At 42.0% G+C, this 20,087-nt stretch overlaps 1 protein-coding gene across 1 annotated transcript in view; it reads left to right on the plus strand.

The window, feature by feature from the left end:
- Nucleotides 1-20,087, plus strand: part of KCNH3 (potassium voltage-gated channel subfamily H member 3) — a 158,029-nt gene that overhangs the window by 124,816 nt on the left and 13,126 nt on the right. The window contains exons 10-11 of the mRNA XM_040422133.1: nucleotides 10,193-10,392; nucleotides 18,453-18,702. Of these exons, the coding sequence (XP_040278067.1) occupies nucleotides 10,193-10,392; nucleotides 18,453-18,702 (450 nt within the window). The remainder of the gene's footprint in view (nucleotides 1-10,192; nucleotides 10,393-18,452; nucleotides 18,703-20,087) is intronic.

Consider the following 20,087-nt stretch of genomic DNA (forward strand, 5'->3'; position numbering starts at 1 on the left):
ACTCATCCTTCTTCTTCCTCCAAACACCACGAGTGAAGTTTAGACCAAAAAGTTCTACTTTGGTCTCATCTGACTATATGACTTTCTCCCATGCCTCCTCTGGATCATCCAGATGGTCATTGGCAAACTTCAGATGGGCCTGGACATGTGATGACTTGAGCAGGGGAACCTTCCGTGCAATGCATGATTTGAAACCATGATGGCGTAGTGTTCTACCAACAGTGACCTTTGAAACTGTGGTCCCAGCTCTCTTTATGTCATCGACCAGCTCCTCCTGTAGCTGGCCAGCTAAGACCTGTCCTAGGTTGCTAGTACAGCTTATATGTGTATATAGCTAAACCTGCTAATAACCTTAATACAGTTCCTATGTTTATGTGTTAAAGACAATAGCATAGTTATTTACTGTGACATAATGTACAGTACATTACAATTCTTTAAAAATCATACAATGTGATTTCCTGAATTTTTTTATTCTGTCTCTCAGAGTGGGAATGCACCTAGAATGTGAATTTCAGACCCCTCCATGATTTCTAAGTGGGAGAACTTGCAAAATTGCAGGGTGTTCGAATACCTCTGTTCCTCACTATATATAGTGAAATTACAATTAGTACAAATGACAGGGAAATGCAACACACAGAATAACCCAAACAAAATATAAAAGGGAAAGAAAACACTTTACTTCAAGTATCTATGGCAGCACCAGGAACTCAGCCGAGATCGACACACCAGCTATCCACAACTCAAACCGAAGCTATAAACCGCATAGCATATTGGGAGAAACAACAATAAATAGAGAAAGTTAAATGACCATAATAGCCACATCTGGGGAAAGAAGGTGTGGCAAGCACCAGAAACAACACAGACGTCATTTGATCCAAACAGAAAACATGTCAGATCAAACCATGTGTTGCCAGTCTCACCGATCTCCTGCCACCTGTCGCGGGAACGTCTGTGACATATATAGTTGGTATTGAAAGAATCTTAAGAAATAAATATAACTTATTAAGTATTATTTATAATATAAATTAGTCCATAAATTCTATGTACAAATTGTTTCAATAAAAACTACAGCTCTACTGCAAAAACACAAGCCAACATGTGGATACATTGGAATAAAAAAAAAGAATTATGACTCTCAAAAGGGGGAGCCCCAAAAATGACTTTTTTTTAGCCCTGTTCTTATTGTGCAAAAGTACAAAAAAAAAAGAAAAGCCAGATAGGTGTGGGTCCCACCTCTGAGAACTGCTCCTATCTCCAGAACGGGGCCCCCAAAGTGATGGAGAGTGCACTACACATGCGCTGTATGCTCTCCATTTACTGCTATTAAAGTTCCAAAAGCAGTCGAGCGAGCGCGCTTGGCTATTTTCAGAAGTCCCATAGTGGTGAATAGAAAGCGCACTGCGTATGTATGTTCTCTTCTCCATTCACTGCTATGTGACTGCTGGAAATAGCCATTTCACAAAAGAGATTATGGCGGTCAGCACTACACAATGATCAGCCTCCAGGATATGCCAGCTAGTCAGGTGAAAAATTAGTGGTGCTCAATGGAAATAAAAGGCAAGTCAACAAAATTGTAAAAATAAAAAAGATACTATGGAACTCACCAGTCAAATCAATCCCATTTATCAGCCAAATAGTGTACTGTACATTTGAGGATAGTAGATGACACCTATCCCTCCTGGAAATAGCAGAGCAAGTGCTCAGCTATTTTCAGAACACCTATAGCGGTGAATAGAGGGTGGCTGAGTTTGCTCTCCTGAACTTCGAGGGGTGGCATTTTAATACGCCGCTAAATTGAGATGAGCTTCTGATGTGGCATGTTACTTCTTAGAAGTGGATTGTTAGTGGATTTGGTATTGAAGTCAATGGAGAAGCAGAAAAAAACACTAGCAGTTGTAGAAGCTGTTTTACAAGCGTTTTTAGCTGAGTTTCCGCCCCAAAAAATACTTCTAAATTATATCCCAACCAAGGGCTGGATAAGAAAACCTTCTAAAACCTCTTCAAAATCTTCTAAAAACTCTTCCAAATCCTCAACCAAAGTCTCTTCTAAAACAATTGTAATATTCCTCCAAATCTGCAACCAGATTAGAAATCTGCCACCAAAATCAATCTGTTTTGAGCTAGTAATCTGCTACTGCTTTTTGTGCCCTGTGATATTATATCCAGAAAAAACTGTGATTTACATACCTACCATAGAAGCAGATCATGGCACCGCAATGAATAGAGGACCCCTGTACTAAACGGCTTCCCTTTAGAGCTTCTTATATGGACACATAAGAGGAAACAGATGAATGGTGTAGGGGGTCATGGTAAATCTGTGGATAAATATTGTGATGGTATGTATGTCTATACTAACACAACATATGCATCGTACTTGTTCAGCCTGAGATTACTGTTGACGGAGGGTTGTGAAGCCTCCTCTTGCCAAAGTAACTATATTTCCATGTTTTCCCTGTCGTCGTACACTTTTCAATTACAAGTCACTTTTAACCAAATGTAAGTGGATGGTTTTATTACTGACGCACTACGAACCCACATCTCTTGTTTCCACTGTTTATCAGAAACAGAATATTCTTTGTAGCTACAATGTTCAGATCATGACATTTTAGCGATACAATGCAGGTCAGTGTTAGAGAGCTCATCAGTTTACTGCTTTCTTCATGCTGCTTGTCATTATTGCTATGTTTCTTCCATTACTAAATCCTTGTTAATTTGGAGTTTTCAGAGCTGGCCAGCTGTCTATGTGTGGGCCAAGCGTAGGACATTGCTATGGAGACGGCGTGTTCATACGTGTGTGTGGGTGTAAGTGTCTGCATGTGCTGCCTGGTGGATTGTGTCCCAATTTGTGTATTAATAGCTTCCTTGAAGATAAAGGACTCAGACAAGTTATCAATATCTCAAACACTTATATAACCAGCAGCTTCTTAGCTGGAGCTATTATACATCAGTGACTGGAGTGCCATGGAGATATTTAAAACATAGGGGGTCATTGATTATACTGAAATATTTCTCCTTGCTCACACCTGGTCTAAAAAATTGGGACTGGGAGGGGACAGGCCGGCAGGCCCATCTCATTCATTTTCTACTCCTGGTTTAGGCGTAGAAAATGGTCTAAATGTAAGACAGCTAGGAAGCTGTCTTACATTTAGAACTGGCGGAGGATTCGCCAAAGTTATGTAGAGGTGTGCGCCTCTTCATAACTTCAGCGATCCACCGCCAATGCAGGGGCTTATTAAGACCGGCGTTTTAATAAATCTCCCCCATAGTCCACAAAGAACAGATCAAGGTATATAGTTACATAGTTAAATAGTTAATACTGTTGAAAAAAGACATAAGTCCATCAAGTTCAGCCAAGGGATAGGTGGGGACACGAATCCCAAAAGGAAGTGAGACTCAGATTTCTACACGTTTTCATAAGCATTAATGTAATTTACTTTTAAGAATTCGTCTAAACCCTTTTTAAAACTGTCCACTGTTCTAAGTCTATTCCACAGATTCACAGTTTTTACAGTAAAGAAGCTTTGACACTTCTGGAGACTGAACTTTTTCTTCTCCAGTCGAAGGCACTGCCCCCTTGTCTTTTGAGGGGATTTTACATGGAACAGTTTTTTACCATATTTTTTGTATGTCCCATTTATATATTTGTATAGGTTAATCATGTCCCTCCCCTTAGAATCCTCTTCTCAAAACTAAATATATTTAATTATTTAAATTTTTCTTCATAACTAAGACCCTCCAGGCCCCTTATCAGTTTAGTCGCTCTCCTCTGTACTTTTTCTAGCTAATGAGCGTCCTTTCTATGGACTGGTGCCCAGAACTGCATATTCCAGATAAGGCCGCACTAATGCTTTGTAAAGTGGTAATATTACATCCCTGCCCCGCGAGTCCATGCCTCGTTTAATGCATGACAATATCCTAGAGACCTTAGAAGGAGCTGATTGACATTGTATGCTATTATTTAATCTATTATCTACAAGCAGGGGCGTAGCTATAGGGGGTGCAGAGGTAGCAGTCGCTACCGGGCCCAGGAGCCTGAGGGGGCCCAAAGACCCTTGTGACACATAAGATACTGGCATTATAGAAAGTGCATACTGGTCAATTTACACCTCTGGCTGGAGGGAAGGGGTTAGGTTAAGAATTTGGCATGAGGGGGTGTCCTTTCAATGTTTGCCTCAGGCAGCAGGAAGGATATGTGCTCCCCTGCCCCTTGCCAACAAGCACTGAGGGACGGGGGCCCAAGCTGAACTCTTGCACCAGGGCCCATGAGCTTTTATCTATGCCCCTGTCTACAAGGACACCCAAATCCTTTTCTATAAGTGACTCTCCCAGTGTTACATCCCCTAGGACATGTGATGCCCAGATATTACTACTACCCAGATGCATAACTTTACATTTATCCACATTGAACCTCATTTGCCAAGTTGATGCCTAATCACTCCGAGTGTTCAAGTCAGCTTGTAGTTTATGGACATCTTCCATAGACTGCACAGTACTACATAGCTTAGTGTCATCTGAAAAAAAAGAAATGGTGCTAGTAATTTAATATGTAATAATTTCAAATATAATAGTACATTGCAGAGTTAACTAATTAATCTGTGGCATGTGTTGGTCATTAACATCTGAAGAGTGAACACCTGACAATTATACAATTATATGAGCTTGTTGGACATCATATTCTAAAACCATGGCCATTAATATGGAGTTGGGCCCCATTGTGACTATAACAGGCTCCACTTGTTCTTCAGCTTTTGCAAAGTATCTGTGTGAAATTGTGTCCTTTCAGCAAATATAGCATTTGTCAGGTCAGACACTGATGTTAGACGAGGTTTGGCTTAAAATCTATGTTCAAACTAATTCCAAGGATGTTTTTTTTTTAACTATAAATTTTAATTAATTTGAAGTACTAAAGAGTACAAAAATAAGGTATAAACATAGAATACATCAATTGACCTTATCCAGCCCTGCTGGCAGAGCATAAAAAGTTTAGGCATAAAAGCACACGGATGATATGTGGGTGTGAATAGCAGGACATGGGTCTAACAAAAAAAAAACTCCCATGGTCCAAGATAGGCTAATTGCAGGCATCAGTATGGGAGCGGCGCAAAGGCCCGTAGTACTCAGCATGAGGATATAGAAGACACAAACAACCAAGACAAGGACACAGGCACAGAGGAAGAGAGGGAAGAAGAGGGGCACAGAAGGTCCACTAGAGGACTCCGCTGTAATGCAATAGGAGTCCCATGCAGCCCAAGTGGTTTAGAACCGATTTACCGAGTTATGAAGAGAGGCAGTGAGTGACTCCAGGGAGCAGATATCCCACATTCTAATGTAAGACCGTGAACCGGGGAGGGACCTCCAGGATACAGCGAAGTCACAGACGAGAAAAGCGACACCAACACCAGCATTTGTGCAAAAAACAGAAACTTTACTGAACAGTAGAATTAAACACAATCTCAAATGTAGTGAAAATGTCCTGAAGCTACATACGCTCTTCTTGGAAGCTGAGACCCCTGTGCTGCACCGCAAGACGGTCGACAGACACCACTTGCAATGCTTTACCTATTGCGAGCACAACTATCACTGCCTCGCTTTACCTATTATTACACTAGAGAACGGGAATAATTGTATGGGATGCAAGATACAGGCGACCCGCGGTGCAGCACAAGAGCTCACAATCTTAAAGGTATATACTATAATTTTCCCTTCCCTTGTTCTCAAACGACACTGTTGCACATGTCCTTAATACTCCCAAGTCATCAGTCACTTCCAACAGTGACCCTGGCCACTCCAAGTCCCACTGACCCGAGGATGGCACTCGATGCTGTCTCCTAGTCTTTGTCCAAACATGTCTGCTCAGCTCACATTTCCTGCTTCTTCTCAGCAGCAGCATTAGTCCTCAGCTCCACCTCTTATGTATATTCAATCACTTAGCAAAACTTAACTGTGTGGAGAAACAGCGGCCTCTAGCGGTTAAAACTGCACAATGACAAGTAACAAGTAAAAAATTCACATCAACAGAATAAGAAACCGTATTTAAGCAATGGTGGATATTTCACCCTCTTACACTAGAAAGAAGCATTAACTTAGAAGGAAAAAAGGTGCTCTTCCAAGACTTGGCAACAAGGGACTTAGCAGCTGTACACAGATATAGGAACAGCCTGGAGGAATGCCTCCCAAGGTCCCTCTGGGGTAGATTCAGTAGGTATTCCTTAGGGTTTAAAGGTATCATCATAAGGAAAAGGGATTGGGCATTGGCCTGTGTGTCCCTCCAGAATGGGACAACACAGGGGCACATCCAGAAAAGGTGATACAAGGTACCCAGGGCCTCAAAACAGTGCAGGCACATAGATGTAATGGATGGGTTAAGTAAATGTAAAAGAGCAGGAGTATGATACCAGTGCATGAGCAGCTTATATTGAGTTTCCCGATACGTGGTACAGCTAGATGATTGAGTGGCCCTATTCCAAATGATTTGCTAAGCTCTGAGAGGCATAGGAGCCTCAGAACTTCTTCCCATTTGGCCATGTTCTTATGATAAGGGACCCCTCTTTCCACAGAGGAGGCCAAAATCCAGTAAATTGAAGAAATCAGCCCCTTCCCTGACGTACCTGCCGGATACAGGCGCTCAAACTGGGAAGGGAGAGACACCTGGGGGGACTCAAAAAGAAAGGAAATATAATGGCACACTTGATAACAGTGAAACCATTCGTTCACAGGGAGATTAAACTGAGAACTTAATTGGTCTACAATTTTGACAGCATAGAGACATCTACAATGTCTGCCACAGATGACCAGGCCTAGACCATGGAGAATGTGAGACTAGAGGGGATGCCCGGATTGTATAGAAAATAAATCCTAGAGGAGTGCGGAGGGGCCAGATCAAATCGTCTGTGACAAGTATCCCAGATATGTTTTATAAATCCCATTGGGTCAAGGAGCGGGCAATTAGAGGAGATAGGAGAGTGGTGCCACAAAAGCATGTTCAGGTGGACCCAAGCCATCCATATTTTTTTCTATTTCAGTCCACTTATTGTAGGCTGGGAGAGAGGCCAAAAATAATGGCAAGGATGTTTGATGGGGTAAGGTCAGGTCTATGTTCAGATCATTCGGGTTCCTCCATACCAAACTGCTCAAAGTATGTCACCGGGGCAGAGTCATACTGAAACAAGAAAGGGCCTCCCCCAAACACAAAATTGTGAGCATACTGATATGGGAGGAATTATAAGGGTTAATCATACTTTCAAATATTGTTTTTCATCTCCCTTAGACACTGTTGTTCTGTAGATTTCTGAACTATATACTCTTTGTAATCACACATTCTTAGTCTGCAATATCTGGTTTAAACTGTATGTAGTCTCCTCATGTATCTAGACAAAAGAATTCCTTTGCTTTCTCACAATAGTGATCCCTCGTCCTCATACAGTGAAGGAGATCACTGCATGGACGCTTCCTTCCCAAGAAATTGGCCGCTCAGTCAGCCCATCTAGAGGAGAGGGAATTTTAAGATTTGAAGCATTGCAGATAAAATGGTTAGATCCCTTTGTCTGGGGATCATACAAAAATTCTACAATGACAATACAATTATTTAAAATACCATCACTGGAAATTAGGGACCTAGCCGAAACCTTGAAAAAAATAGCTTCGTACCAATATTGCTTTTTTACCAAATTTTACAGCAAGCACTATGCATTTTGTAGTCATATCTAGACATCAGCCAAACATGGATTCTACTGTCAGACTGTCAGATAGAGCATATCAGAGAGCATGTTTCCATTGATCCAGAGTCCAGTGGCACCAGGCTTGGACTGGCGCACAGGGGAACAGGTGAATCCCCGGATGACCCCTGAGCAAGGTGGGCCCCAAATCCCCTACCCCCTGCTCAAGTGGCACATGGCACAGTAGACTGACATATAGATAGGTTGGCTGAGATGCTATAAAGTACATTGTCTATGGCCATATAAAAAACTGGGTAGTGTGGGCAGCTAGTATATGCATGTAGCTTTACACTGGGCCCCCAAAATGATGGTGGGGCCTAGGCATGCCAGTCCGACACTGAGTGGCACTGTGCTTTTCCTCACCGTAGCTGAAACTTTACATTGTGCATAGTGATCTTGGGCTTGTGTGCAGCTGCTTGACTATTGTGAAGCTCCTGTAATGAGAAATGCAACAATGGATAACCAACGTTTGTGCTCCACGCACTTCAGCACTTAACATCCTCACTCTGCTTTTTCCTGGTCTAACACTTTGAGGCTGAGCTATTGTGACCTCTAGATGCCTTTACTTCACAATAATAGCACTTTCAGTAGATTAGGGAAGATCTAGCTGATCAGAAATTTCATGAACTGACTGTCCTGTGATAGAAGCTTTAAAGTTCCTGAGATGTTCAGTAAGAGTAGGAAACCAATGTTTGTCTATGGGGATTACATGACTATTCACTTGATTTTATACATCTGTTTGCAATAAGTGTGGCTGAAACATCTGAACTCAACAATTTGGAGGTTCGTCCACATACTTTTGTTCATATAGTATAGTTCTACCTTTTAGTAATATTGTAAAATTGGTTTTACATATCAGAAGGACTGTTACAATGGCAGCCCGTGACCGCCACCGCCCCTCTCTCCTGCGCAGGAATGGGTGCAGTGTGTTTTTACCAGGCCCTGCATCATGCTTTAGTGGTGGTCCAGACCTGCACGTTCTCTTTTGTCACCTGCAGTGGGTCTGTCCGCCGACGCTCCATGTGCCCGCTGATGTTCCTCTCCCCTGTATTCCCCTTCCAAATCTGTCCTCTAGGGCACATGCGCTTGCTTGCTCTCAGGCAAGCATGTCCAAATTCTCCCCAAGCCTATGGCTGGCTGTCCCTGGGTACATAAGGCACGTTCCTTAGTGAGAGTGTGACGGTGCTATTGAAACTATGTATGGCATTTCTTGACTATTGAAGTAACACTTTTTGTTACAAGGGTGGCTGTGAGCTGCTGCTGTTCTGCTTTACTTACCTAGTGGTCTGGACCCGCCTCCTGTTCCCATCTTCCTGGCGGGCCAAGACACTGTCCAGCTCTATCCCTTCGTGTAGGTTGCGGCCTGCTTGCCAGCAAAGCCTCTCCTCCTCTGCTCATAGGGTGAATATGCTTCATCTGGCTCTTACAGGTCCAGCGCGCACCTTAATCTTCACCAGCCAATAGCTGGCAACCCTGAGGCACTTCAGGCACCTTTCACGTTTCCCGTATTGCATACTCTCTGCCAACCCTGACCTTGGCCTGTCCTTGACTACGTATCCTACCCAACCCCCCCGGTGCCCTGCACCAGTGTCTCTGACCCCCATAGGTCAACTGTTAACCACAAGGAGACTACTCCAGGAGGAAGGAGCCTGGTGGAGTCCAGGTCCCTGTATGGGGTGAATACCAGGGAATAACACCATTAGAATTAACCCTAAGCCAAATCCATTGGTTAACAAAGTGGTTCTACATCTACTGTCAAAACTTATTTGTAAGTTTTCACAGTAGATGTAGTAACCTTAGTAACCTATTAGTCTTTTTTCTGTAGATCAAGGCCTAGTAAACTTTTTACTATCATGTGTTCATTACACAGTATTTATATCACACTAAGGCATATAGCATTTAGCAGAATAGTTTGAAACTGTCTCAGACATATGCAGCTGTATGCCTATACATTAGCATTTATCTGCCATTGAATGCCATAAAAATGTATATTGCTTGGGGGGGGGGGGGTTGTATTGAAAAGTGTAGTTGACTGTGCTTTTTAATACAGTTGACAATGTAGTCCTGACAAACCGCACCCAAACGTATGTCAAAAAGCTTTAAAGGTGTATAGACATGTCAGCATATATAGCAGGAGATTACCCAGAATGCATGCTAAATTTTCCCCAATGGCATGGTGCAAATTGGGCATTACATATTCCACAGCACTCTCACCTGGCTCAGAATCTAATTTCTCTATCTGAAGCTTACGCAAACAGTGAGGTCAATTTGACTAGAAGTCAACTAACATAGCAACCTTGTCTTTATAGAATTCTTGAGGAATAACCTACTAAATTCATGGCAATGGGGAGGTTTATTGTGCAAAATTGATGTGATGCATTTAATACCTGTTAATATTTCGATCCATTTTCATTACTTCACTCATGACTAAATGGTTGCCCTATGACAATGTTTTCTGTTCACTTCTTTTTCAACAGCCTTGATGCACGCACTGGTGTTTGGAAATGTCACAGCAATCATCCAGCGTCTCTATGCAAGGAGATTCCTGTACCACAGCCGTACACGGGATTTACGAGATTACATCCGTATCCATGGGATCCCGAAGCCACTGAAACAACGCATGTTAGAATATGTCCAGACAACATGGGCAGTAAACAATGGCATTGATACTAATGAGGTAAGAGAATGGTCTTCTGGGTTATTTTTGACTTTTCTCTCCAATGTCATTTGATCTATGTCATTTCCCCTTGAAAATGCTAAATTATGTTGTACATTTATTGACATATTAGTGTAGGTGTCCATCTGTAGTTTCCCTGGCTGCAATGCCTCTTTCACACGTCTGTGTCTGTGATGACATCCCAGACAATATGGTCAGTGGTTCATCCATGAAGATGTCCATGAAGGATCCATGTGTGGTCGGTGCACCCATTTTTTGCAATACGTGTGTCATCCGTATTCCACAGACGCTGCTAGGCTGAAAATGTATTTCCAAATCATATTCTAGTAATGATCCATGAAAATCACAGACAAATACTGTATGGATGGAATCCCTAGGGCAAGCTTCCGTGATGTGACCAAGGATCCACGGTCCGTCTAAAAACTGCTGATGTGTAAATACACACATTAAAGGCAATGGAGACCAGCACACATACAGTTGCAAGAAAAAGTATGTGAACCCTTTGGAATGATATGGATTTCTGCACAAATTGGTCATAAAATGTGATCTGATCTTCATCTAAGTCACAACAATAGACAATCACAGTCTGCATAAACTAATAACACACAAAGAATTAAATGTTACCATGTTTTTATTGAACACACCACGTAAACATTCACAGTGCAGGTGGAAAAAGTATGTGAACCCTTGGATTTAATAACTGGTTGAACCTCCTTTGGCAGCAATAACTTCAACCAAATGTTTCCTGTAGTTGCAGATCAGACGTGCACAACGGTCAGGAGCAATTCTTGACCATTCCTCTTTACAGAACTGTTTCAGTTCAGCAATATTCTTTGGATGTCTGGTGTGAATCCCTTTCTTGAGGTCATACCACAGCATCTCAATCGGGTTGAGGTCAGGACTCTGACTGGACCACTCCAGAAGGCGTATTTTCTTCTGTTTAAGCCATTCTGTTGTTGATTTACTTCTATGCTTTGGGTCGTTGTCCTGTTGCAACACCATCTTCTGTTGAGCTTCAGCTGGTGGACAGTTGGTCTTAAGTTCTCCTGCAAAATGTCTTGATAAACTTGGGAATTCATTTTTCCTTCGATGATAGCAATCCGTCCAGGCCCTGACACAGCAAAGCAGCCCCAAACCATGATGCCCCCACCACCATACTTCATAGTTGGGATGAGGTTTTGATGTTGGTGTGCTGTGCCTCTTTTTCTCCACACATAGTGTTGTGTGTTTCTTCCAAACAACTCAACTTTGGTTTCATCTATCCTCAGAATATTTTGCCAGTATGGATGTGGAACATCCAGGTGCTCTTGTGCAAACTGTAAACATGCAGCAATGTTTTTTTTGGACAGCAGTGGCTTCCTCTGTGGTATCCTCCCATAAAATCCATTCTTGTTTAGTGTTTTACGTAGATTCGCTAACAGGGATGTTAGCATATGCCTAGCAACTTTTGTAAGTCTAGCTGACACTCTAGGATTCTTCTTCACCTCATTGACCAGTCTGCTCTGTGCTCTTACAGTCATCTTTACAGGACGGCCACTCCGAGGGAGAGTAGCAGCCGTGCTAAACTTTCTCCATTTATAGACAATTTGTCTTACCGTGGACTGATGAACAGCAAGGCTTTTGGAGATACTTTTATAACCCTTTCCAGCTTTATGCAAGTCAACAATTCTTAATCATAGGTCTTCTGAGAGCTCTTTTGTGCGAGGCATCATTCACATCAGGCGATGCTTCTTGTGAAAAGCAAACCCAGAAATGGTGTGTGTTTTTTATAGGGCAGGGCAGCTGTAACCAACACCTCCAATCTCATCTCATGGATTGGACTCCAGTTGGCTGACACCTCACACCAATTAGCTCTTGGAGATGTCATTAGTCTAGTGGGGGTTCACATACTTTTTTCCACCTGCACTGTAAATGTTTACATGGTGTGTTCAATAAAGACATGGTAACATTTAGTTATTTGTGTTATTAGTTTAAGCAGACTGTGATTGTCTATTGTTGTGACTTAGATGAAGATCAGATCACATTTTATGACCAATTTGTGCAGAAATCCATATCATTCCAAAGGGTTCACATACTTTTTCTTGCAACTGTATGTGATTCACTGACATATGAAAGTGGCATAAATGATACTGGTTAAAAAGATAGAAGCAGTAAACATATACTGTATTTCAAATGGCAAAAATCACCTCTGAATTACTAAACATAGAGGAGGAATTTATTATCCCCTCTATACCAGAAAACTGGCGGCAACAAGTTGCAAACTTTGGCGCACACCATGCTTGCGTAGAATTTCGCGACTTTTGGGGGATTTTGGTCCCAATCGCCACTTTTCCAATAAGTTGGCAGCGCAGTTAAATTTATTAACCTCTGCATTACCAGAAAGTTTACCCCCCCCCCCCCTTCATTTCCAAGCCAATTTTTTAGTTTTAGCAATGCGCCTATCTAGGCTAGTTTCACACTAGCGGCAGGGGACTCCGGCAGGCTGTTCCGGCGGGTGAACAGCCTGTCGGATCCGTCTTGCCGCTAGTTCACGTGTGCCCCCGGACTGTCGCTCCGTCCCCATTGACTATAATGGGGGCGGGGGCAGAGTTCAGGCGGCAGCACGGCAGCGCACGCCGAGAGGCAGCCGGACTAAAAGTACAGCTAATGTGAAAGTACCCTAATTGCAAATAACTATTTAATCTGTGAGCCAACCTACATGTATTTAATATTATTTTGCACAGGACACATTAGACCTTTCTTTTGTACCATTAGATATAATATTTTTTAAAATACTGAAGGAAAAACTGTGGAAATTATGAAAAAACAATATTTTTCCTGTCTTATCAATTGTTTTTGTAACTATTACAAAAGATTTCAAGACAAAACAGTTATAATGCCATTATGGTATGGTTGTACTGCCAAAATGAATGCTACTTGTGTAATTTATCTACCGGCTGGGCTCACAGCAAGATTTCAAAGGGCTGGAGCACATTTTAGATTTTGGCACCATACTGCCAGTACACATGTTGTACTGTGCCATTAGAAACTCCTTCCAAGTTACTATTTTTTTTTAATGCTGACCCCCTAAGGCAATGGTGGCGAACCTATGTTACAGGTGCCAGAGGCACCCATATGCTGGAAAAAGTCTATGGTGTACCAATATGCCTCAGCCTTTTCCTGCCATTCATCAGCGCAGGGCGCACCATGAACAGCACAGGCAGCGCACTGAATGTAGGCAAGTTATTATAGCTAAATGATAAAGTACATGGAAGATATACTACAGGGAGTGCAGAATTATTAGGCAAATGAGTATTTTGACCACATCATCCTCTTTATGCATGTTGTCTTACTCCAAGCTGTATAGGCTCGAAAGCCTACTACCAATTAAGCATATTAGGTGATGTGCATCTCTGTAATGAGAAGGGGTGTGGTCTAATGACATCAACACCCTATATTAGGTGTGCATAATTATTAGGCAACTTCCTTTCCTTTGGCAAAATGGGTCAAAAGAAGGACTTGACAGGCTCAGAAAAGTCAAAAATAGTGAGATATCTTGCAGAGGGATGCAGCACTCTTAAAATTGCAAAGCTTCTGAAGCGTGATCATCGAACAATCAAGCGTTTCATTCAAAATAGTCAACAGGGTCGCAAGAAGCGTGTGGAAAAACCAAGGCGCAAAATAACTGCCCATGAACTGAGAAAAGTCAAGCGTGCAGCTGCCAAGATGCCACTTGCCACCAGTTTGGCCATATTTCAGAGCTGCAACATCACTGGAGTGCCCAAAAGCACAAGGTGTGCAATACTCAGAGACATGGCCAAGGTAAGAAAGGCTGAAAGACGACCACCACTGAACAAGACACACAAGCTGAAACGTCAAGACTGGGCCAAGAAATATCTCAAGACTGATTTTTCTAAGGTTTTATGGACTGATGAAATGAGAGTGAGTCTTGATGGGCCAGATGGATGGGCCCGTGGCTGGATTGGTAAAGGGCAGAGAGCTCCAGTCCGACTCAGACGCCAGCAAGGTGGAGGTGGAGTACTGGTTTGGGCTGGTATCATCAAAGATGAGCTTGTGGGGCCTTTTCGGGTTGAGGATGGAGTCAAGCTCAACTCCCAGTCCTACTGCCAGTTTCTGGAAGACACCTTCTTCAAGCAGTGGTACAGGAAGAAGTCTGCATCCTTCAAGAAAAACATGATTTTCATGCAGGACAATGCTCCATCACACACGTCCAAGTACTCCACAGCGTGGCTGGCAAGAAAGGGTATAAAAGAAGAAAATCTAATGACATGGCCTCCTTGTTCACCTGATCTGAACCCCATTGAGAACCTGTGGTCCATCATCAAATGTGAGATTTACAAGGAGGGAAAACAGTACACCTCTCTGAACAGTGTCTGGGAGGCTGTGGTTGCTGCTGCACGCAATGTTGATGGTGAACAGATCAAAACACTGACAGAATCCATGGATGGCAGGCTTTTGAGTGTCCTTGCAAAGAAAGGTGGCTATATTGGTCACTGATTTGTTTTTGTTTTGTTTTTGAATGTCAGAAATGTATATTTGTGAATGTTGAGATGTTATATTGGTTTCACTGGTAAAAATAAATAATTGAAATGGGTATATATTTTGTTTTTTGTTAAGTTGCCTAATAATTATGCACAGTAATAGTCACCTGCACACACAGATATCCCCCTAAAATAGCTAAAACTAAAAACAAACTAAAAACTACTTCCAAAAATATTCAGCTTTGATATTAATGAGTTTTTTGGGTTCATTGAGAACATGGTTGTTGTTCAATAATAAAATGAATTCTCAAAAATACAACTTGCCTAATAATTCTGCACTCCCTGTATATTGCTATTCAGGTTAAATTGCTGTGTTGGCACTTTGAGATTAATAAGTGGGTTTTGGGTTGCAGTTTGGGTACTTGGTCTTTAAAAGGTTCACCATCACTGCCCTAAGGTATTCATCTTAGGGAAATTTGGGTATTTTAAGCTTTTTTTTTTTTTTTTTTTTTTTATGAAAAATATGCATGTTTGTATATTAGACACACAAAAAACCCTACCCTACTAAGGCTACTTTCACACTAGCATTAATATTTTCTGGTATTGAGATCCGTCATAGGGTCTCAATACCGGAAAAAAATGCTTCCGTTTTGTCCCCATTCATTGTCAATGGGGACAAAACGTAACTGAACAGAACAGAATGCTCCAAAATGCATTCCATTCCTTTCTCATCCCGGAGAGCAAACCGCAGCATGCTGCGGTTTGTTTTCCATCCTGGGATGAACCACAATGCAAATCAATGGGCACGGATCCGTTTTCTCTGACACAATAGAAAACGGATCCGTCCCCCTTTGACTTTCAATGGAGTTCATGACGGATCCGTCTTGGGTATGTTAAAGATAATACAACCGTATCCATTCATAACGGATGCAGATGGGTGTATTATCAGTAACAGAAGCGTTTTTGCGAAACCCTGCCGGATCCAGTAAAAACGCCAGTGTGAAAGTAGCCTAAATATAGCTAAAATTAATACCTATATTTTTAAAAGTTTATATGAAGGAGAAAATGTGTTACAGACAAAGTCCGGTATACTAAAACTAATAACTTTTATTTTATTTTTGTTATGAAAAGAGGGGGAAATATGTGTGTGTACTTAGTCTGTCATACTATTATTAAAACTGATTAACTGTAGGTGTAACTTTTTTATAGTTTTATTTTTTTATGTTTTATTTAGTTTTTTTTTTTATTATGGTGGGAAAAAAAGTGAATTAACCCCTTCTTGCACAGTCAGGGCAGTAAGGGGTTAATTCACAGACAACAGGATCACAGTTCACTTTACATACAGCAGGGGTCTCTCTGACATAGCTGAATGTGCCCCTGCCGGCTTTATATACTTTTACTTCACACTTGTCATAATGATCAAATGCCTGGAGACCACTTTTGTTGGTCTTCAGCATCTTTACTGTGGCCACAGCTGTCTAATGAAAGTGTGGTTACAATTGTCTGCAGTGCCAATGGGCGCTGACAGATCTTAATGTAACCCGGTGGGTTACAGTTAGCTGCCTACCGCCCCGACATATAAAGTTGTGCAGTGTTAGGCAAGTGGTTAATCTACACACACATCCAAAAAGAGGCCAATGGGACTCAAAAATGTATAAAAGTATCTTAGACTTTATTGGTATCTATAAATAAATAATCAAAAGAAAAGAGAGTAGCACGATGGAAATGATACATGCATCGTGCTACTCTCTTTTCTTTTATTTATTTATATATACTAATAAAGTCTCAGATACTTTATACATTTTTGAGTTCCATTGGCCTCTTTTTGGATGTGTGTGTGGTGATGTTCCATGGGCTTTTTGATATTGATTAATGGGATGGTGAGGTTATTTAAGTGGTTAATCTACGAACGGAAACCATAATCTATAGCTGAAATATACACTTGCACTCTTGCTGGTGTAGATTCCACTTTAGCACAAAGACTTAGGGCTTATGCACACAAACATATTTTCTTTCCATGTCCGTTCCTTTTATTTTCACTTCAATGGGTACGCAAAAAAAACGGTAGTTACTCCGTGTGCATTCCGATTCCGTATGTCCGTATTTCCGTTCCGTAAAAAAATAGAACATGTCCTATTATTGTCTGCATTACGGACAAGGATAGTTGTCACGGCTGTGTCACGGTCTTGTTGTTGTGCTCCGTGACACGTTAGCCATGCATGCTGGTTGCCAGGGGCAACGCGTTGTGGTGCAGCATGTTTGTGCTTTCCTCCTTCTTCTGGTTCTTTCCCTGTCTGGTGCTGGAGGGGTTAACTTCTTGGCTAGGTGTGTTCTGGGTGTGGCCTCATGGCTCTTCTTAATCTGGTGCTGGTCAGTAGTTCTCCAGCCTTGGTGTGTGCTGGAGCTATGCTCCTGCCCTGAATATTCCATCCTTCCAGTGTGAGGTCCACTTAGTTAGACATCGAGGTCATCTGATATCATCCTTATGTATTTTCCCTTTCCTTCCTTGTATATGTTTGGTGAGGGTTTATGTACAGGGTGTGTTGTTATGTCTAGTGTTGTGTTCCATGTCTGGTCTGTTTGGTGTGTTGTCCAGCATGGTTTCTAGACAGTCCCCTGTTTGTCTGTGCCTTTAGTGAGAGGGCCCCTGGGTTCCCCGGAGGGGGAACCACAAGTCAGTGAGTGGCTCTGCATGGGGTCGCCATGCATTTGGTCCACATGGGGATCCAGGTATCCTTGGTGCTGGTGTTCCACCCTGTTGCTGCGGCAGGTTAGTGCTTGTTGTTCCGGTGTGTTGTCGTATCAATGGGTTCTTACCTGCCGACCCAGTTGCTGCTCACTGTCTTCCCTTACCTTTGCTGCTTGGCCTGTGAGACTCCTGTTCGTCCGTGTTCTGGAGGAACAGGTCGTCTCTATCTCCTAACCTTTATTCAGGGATCATCAGGGTGACTCAGGGTCCGGGGTTCCTGTGTATGAGCCCACCTATCATCTGGGTCTGCTCATACAGTTAGGAGTCAGGGCCAGGATTAGGGCGGCTTAGGAGGTAACCTGCTTCCTTTTCCTCATGTCCAGACCTAGCTGTTCCCCGTTTTCCCACGTTATACGGTGGGGAGTTTTCCCCCACTCCCCATCGTGACAATAGTATTGTTCTATGAAGTGCCAGCTGTTCAGTTCCACAAAATACGGAATGCACACGGATCTCATCCATATTTTTTGCAGATCCGTTTTTTGCAGACCACAAAATGCATATGGTCGTGTGCATAAGCCCTTACACAGATGCATTGCAGTTATAAGAGTAAAAATATTATTTGTAGCACGTTTTATTCCAGCAGAGGATAGGTTAAGACTGGTGTGTAATACAACGGTCTTAGTAAATATCTTCCATAGCACATATATGGGTAATTTGGTGGTCATTTCTTTTTCAGCAGTGGTGTAGTGCACGGACAATCAAGATCCTCCAGAGAGAGAGAAGCACACACACTTTTTGGGCGGTCCTGAGTGTCCCTCAGTTGTCTAAAGGTTACCCTCTAAGGTCTACTTGTTGGTCTAATTGATAAAATCTTCTTTTATGCTTTGCAGCTCTTGCACAGTCTTCCAGATGAACTACGAGCTGATATTGCCATGCACCTCAACAAGGAACTTCTCCAAATGCCACTGTTTTCCCTTGCAAGCAGAGGTTGCCTACGCTCCCTATCACTTAACATTAGGCCTTCTTTCTGCACTCCTGGCGAGTATCTCATCCGGCAGGGGGATGCGCTGGAAGCCCTGTACTGTGTGTGTTCAGGATCCATGGAAGTCCTGAAGGATGGAATTGTGTTGGCGATATTGGGTGGGTATTGACAGTGTCATAAAAATGTATTACATTTATGCAGCCCTTTAACTTGTTTTATTCTTTTATTTTACATCAGAATATATCTACTTGTTTGTATGTGAAATTTTTTATCTATTATTTCTAAGTGCTCAACACTTAAAAACTGTTTTCATTAGCACTAGACTTTTTTTTTTGAATCAGATCTTTTTTATTAAACATTTTACAGTGTAGATACACGTTTTAACACATTACAAACAAGGATGACATAGAGACATACTGTTCATAAGGCTAATAACAAAAAGGATATCAGCCTATGTGTAGTAATTAAGTACCAAACCGACCCCCCCACCCCTCCCTCCCACCCTAACCTGCAAAGTACAAAGGCACATTGTTAAACATTTCTATTCAGACGTCGAAACGACAGCCATGAATCCCACAATTTTTCAAATTTCGCTGGGCATCCACGCTTCTGATATACCATTCGTTCATAACTCAGCATCGTGTCAACCGCACTTAGGAATTCGCCTAGGATTGGCGGCGCTGTCTGTATCCAATGTAAGGCGATTAACTTTCTAGCAACATATAACATTCTACCTACAGCTATTTTATGTACCTGACCGGTGGCCAGTTCAGAGACATATCCTAACACACACACTTTAGGGTCAGAGGGTATTCGTACCTTGTAAACGTCCTGTATTGTCTGGAGTACCAACTCCCAGTATCTCCCTAACCTCTCGCACGTCCACATCATATGCAACAAATCTGCAGAAACCACAGAGCATCTTGGACATTCATCCGTGGGCCTAAACCCTATACGGAACAAAAAAAACTGAGTTTTGTAGACTCTATGGACAATAAACAGCTGCGAGAGTTTATGTCCTTCACTCAGGGAAGAGAGAGGTATCGCCTCTAGTATATCAGACCATTGGTCATCAGTTAATTTGCCAAGCACTAGACTTTTTAGCCAAACAACAATAAAGTATGAATCAAGTATTCCCTTTTTTTTGTAAAAATGAACACGTTTTCTGAGCATTAGCTACAGCTAGATGTGACCATGTGAACCAAGACTGCACCACCTACTGTACATGGTGACTTCTGTCATGTAAATGCAGTTTGTGACCCTAACACAAAAATGGAAAATCACACATTCCCATTAGGGATGGCTTTTAAATACAGATGTAACAGTTCTAAACTTGAGTGTGATATAAGGTCACTGTGATATTACGCCTTGAAAGCCATTAAAAAAGTAAATTCTAAGTTTCTTGCCACTGTTTACTTAACGCGGTAAGAATCAGGATGAGGATTTCTACATCCATATGTTCATTTTTTATTTATATATTTGAAACATTACATATAAAAATCATTCATACACAGATGCTCTCAATGGATCCAGAAGACTTTTT

This window comes from Bufo bufo, chromosome 3, assembly GCF_905171765.1.
Source record: "Bufo bufo chromosome 3, aBufBuf1.1, whole genome shotgun sequence".
In the NCBI taxonomy this organism is placed as follows: domain Eukaryota; kingdom Metazoa; phylum Chordata; class Amphibia; order Anura; family Bufonidae; genus Bufo; species Bufo bufo.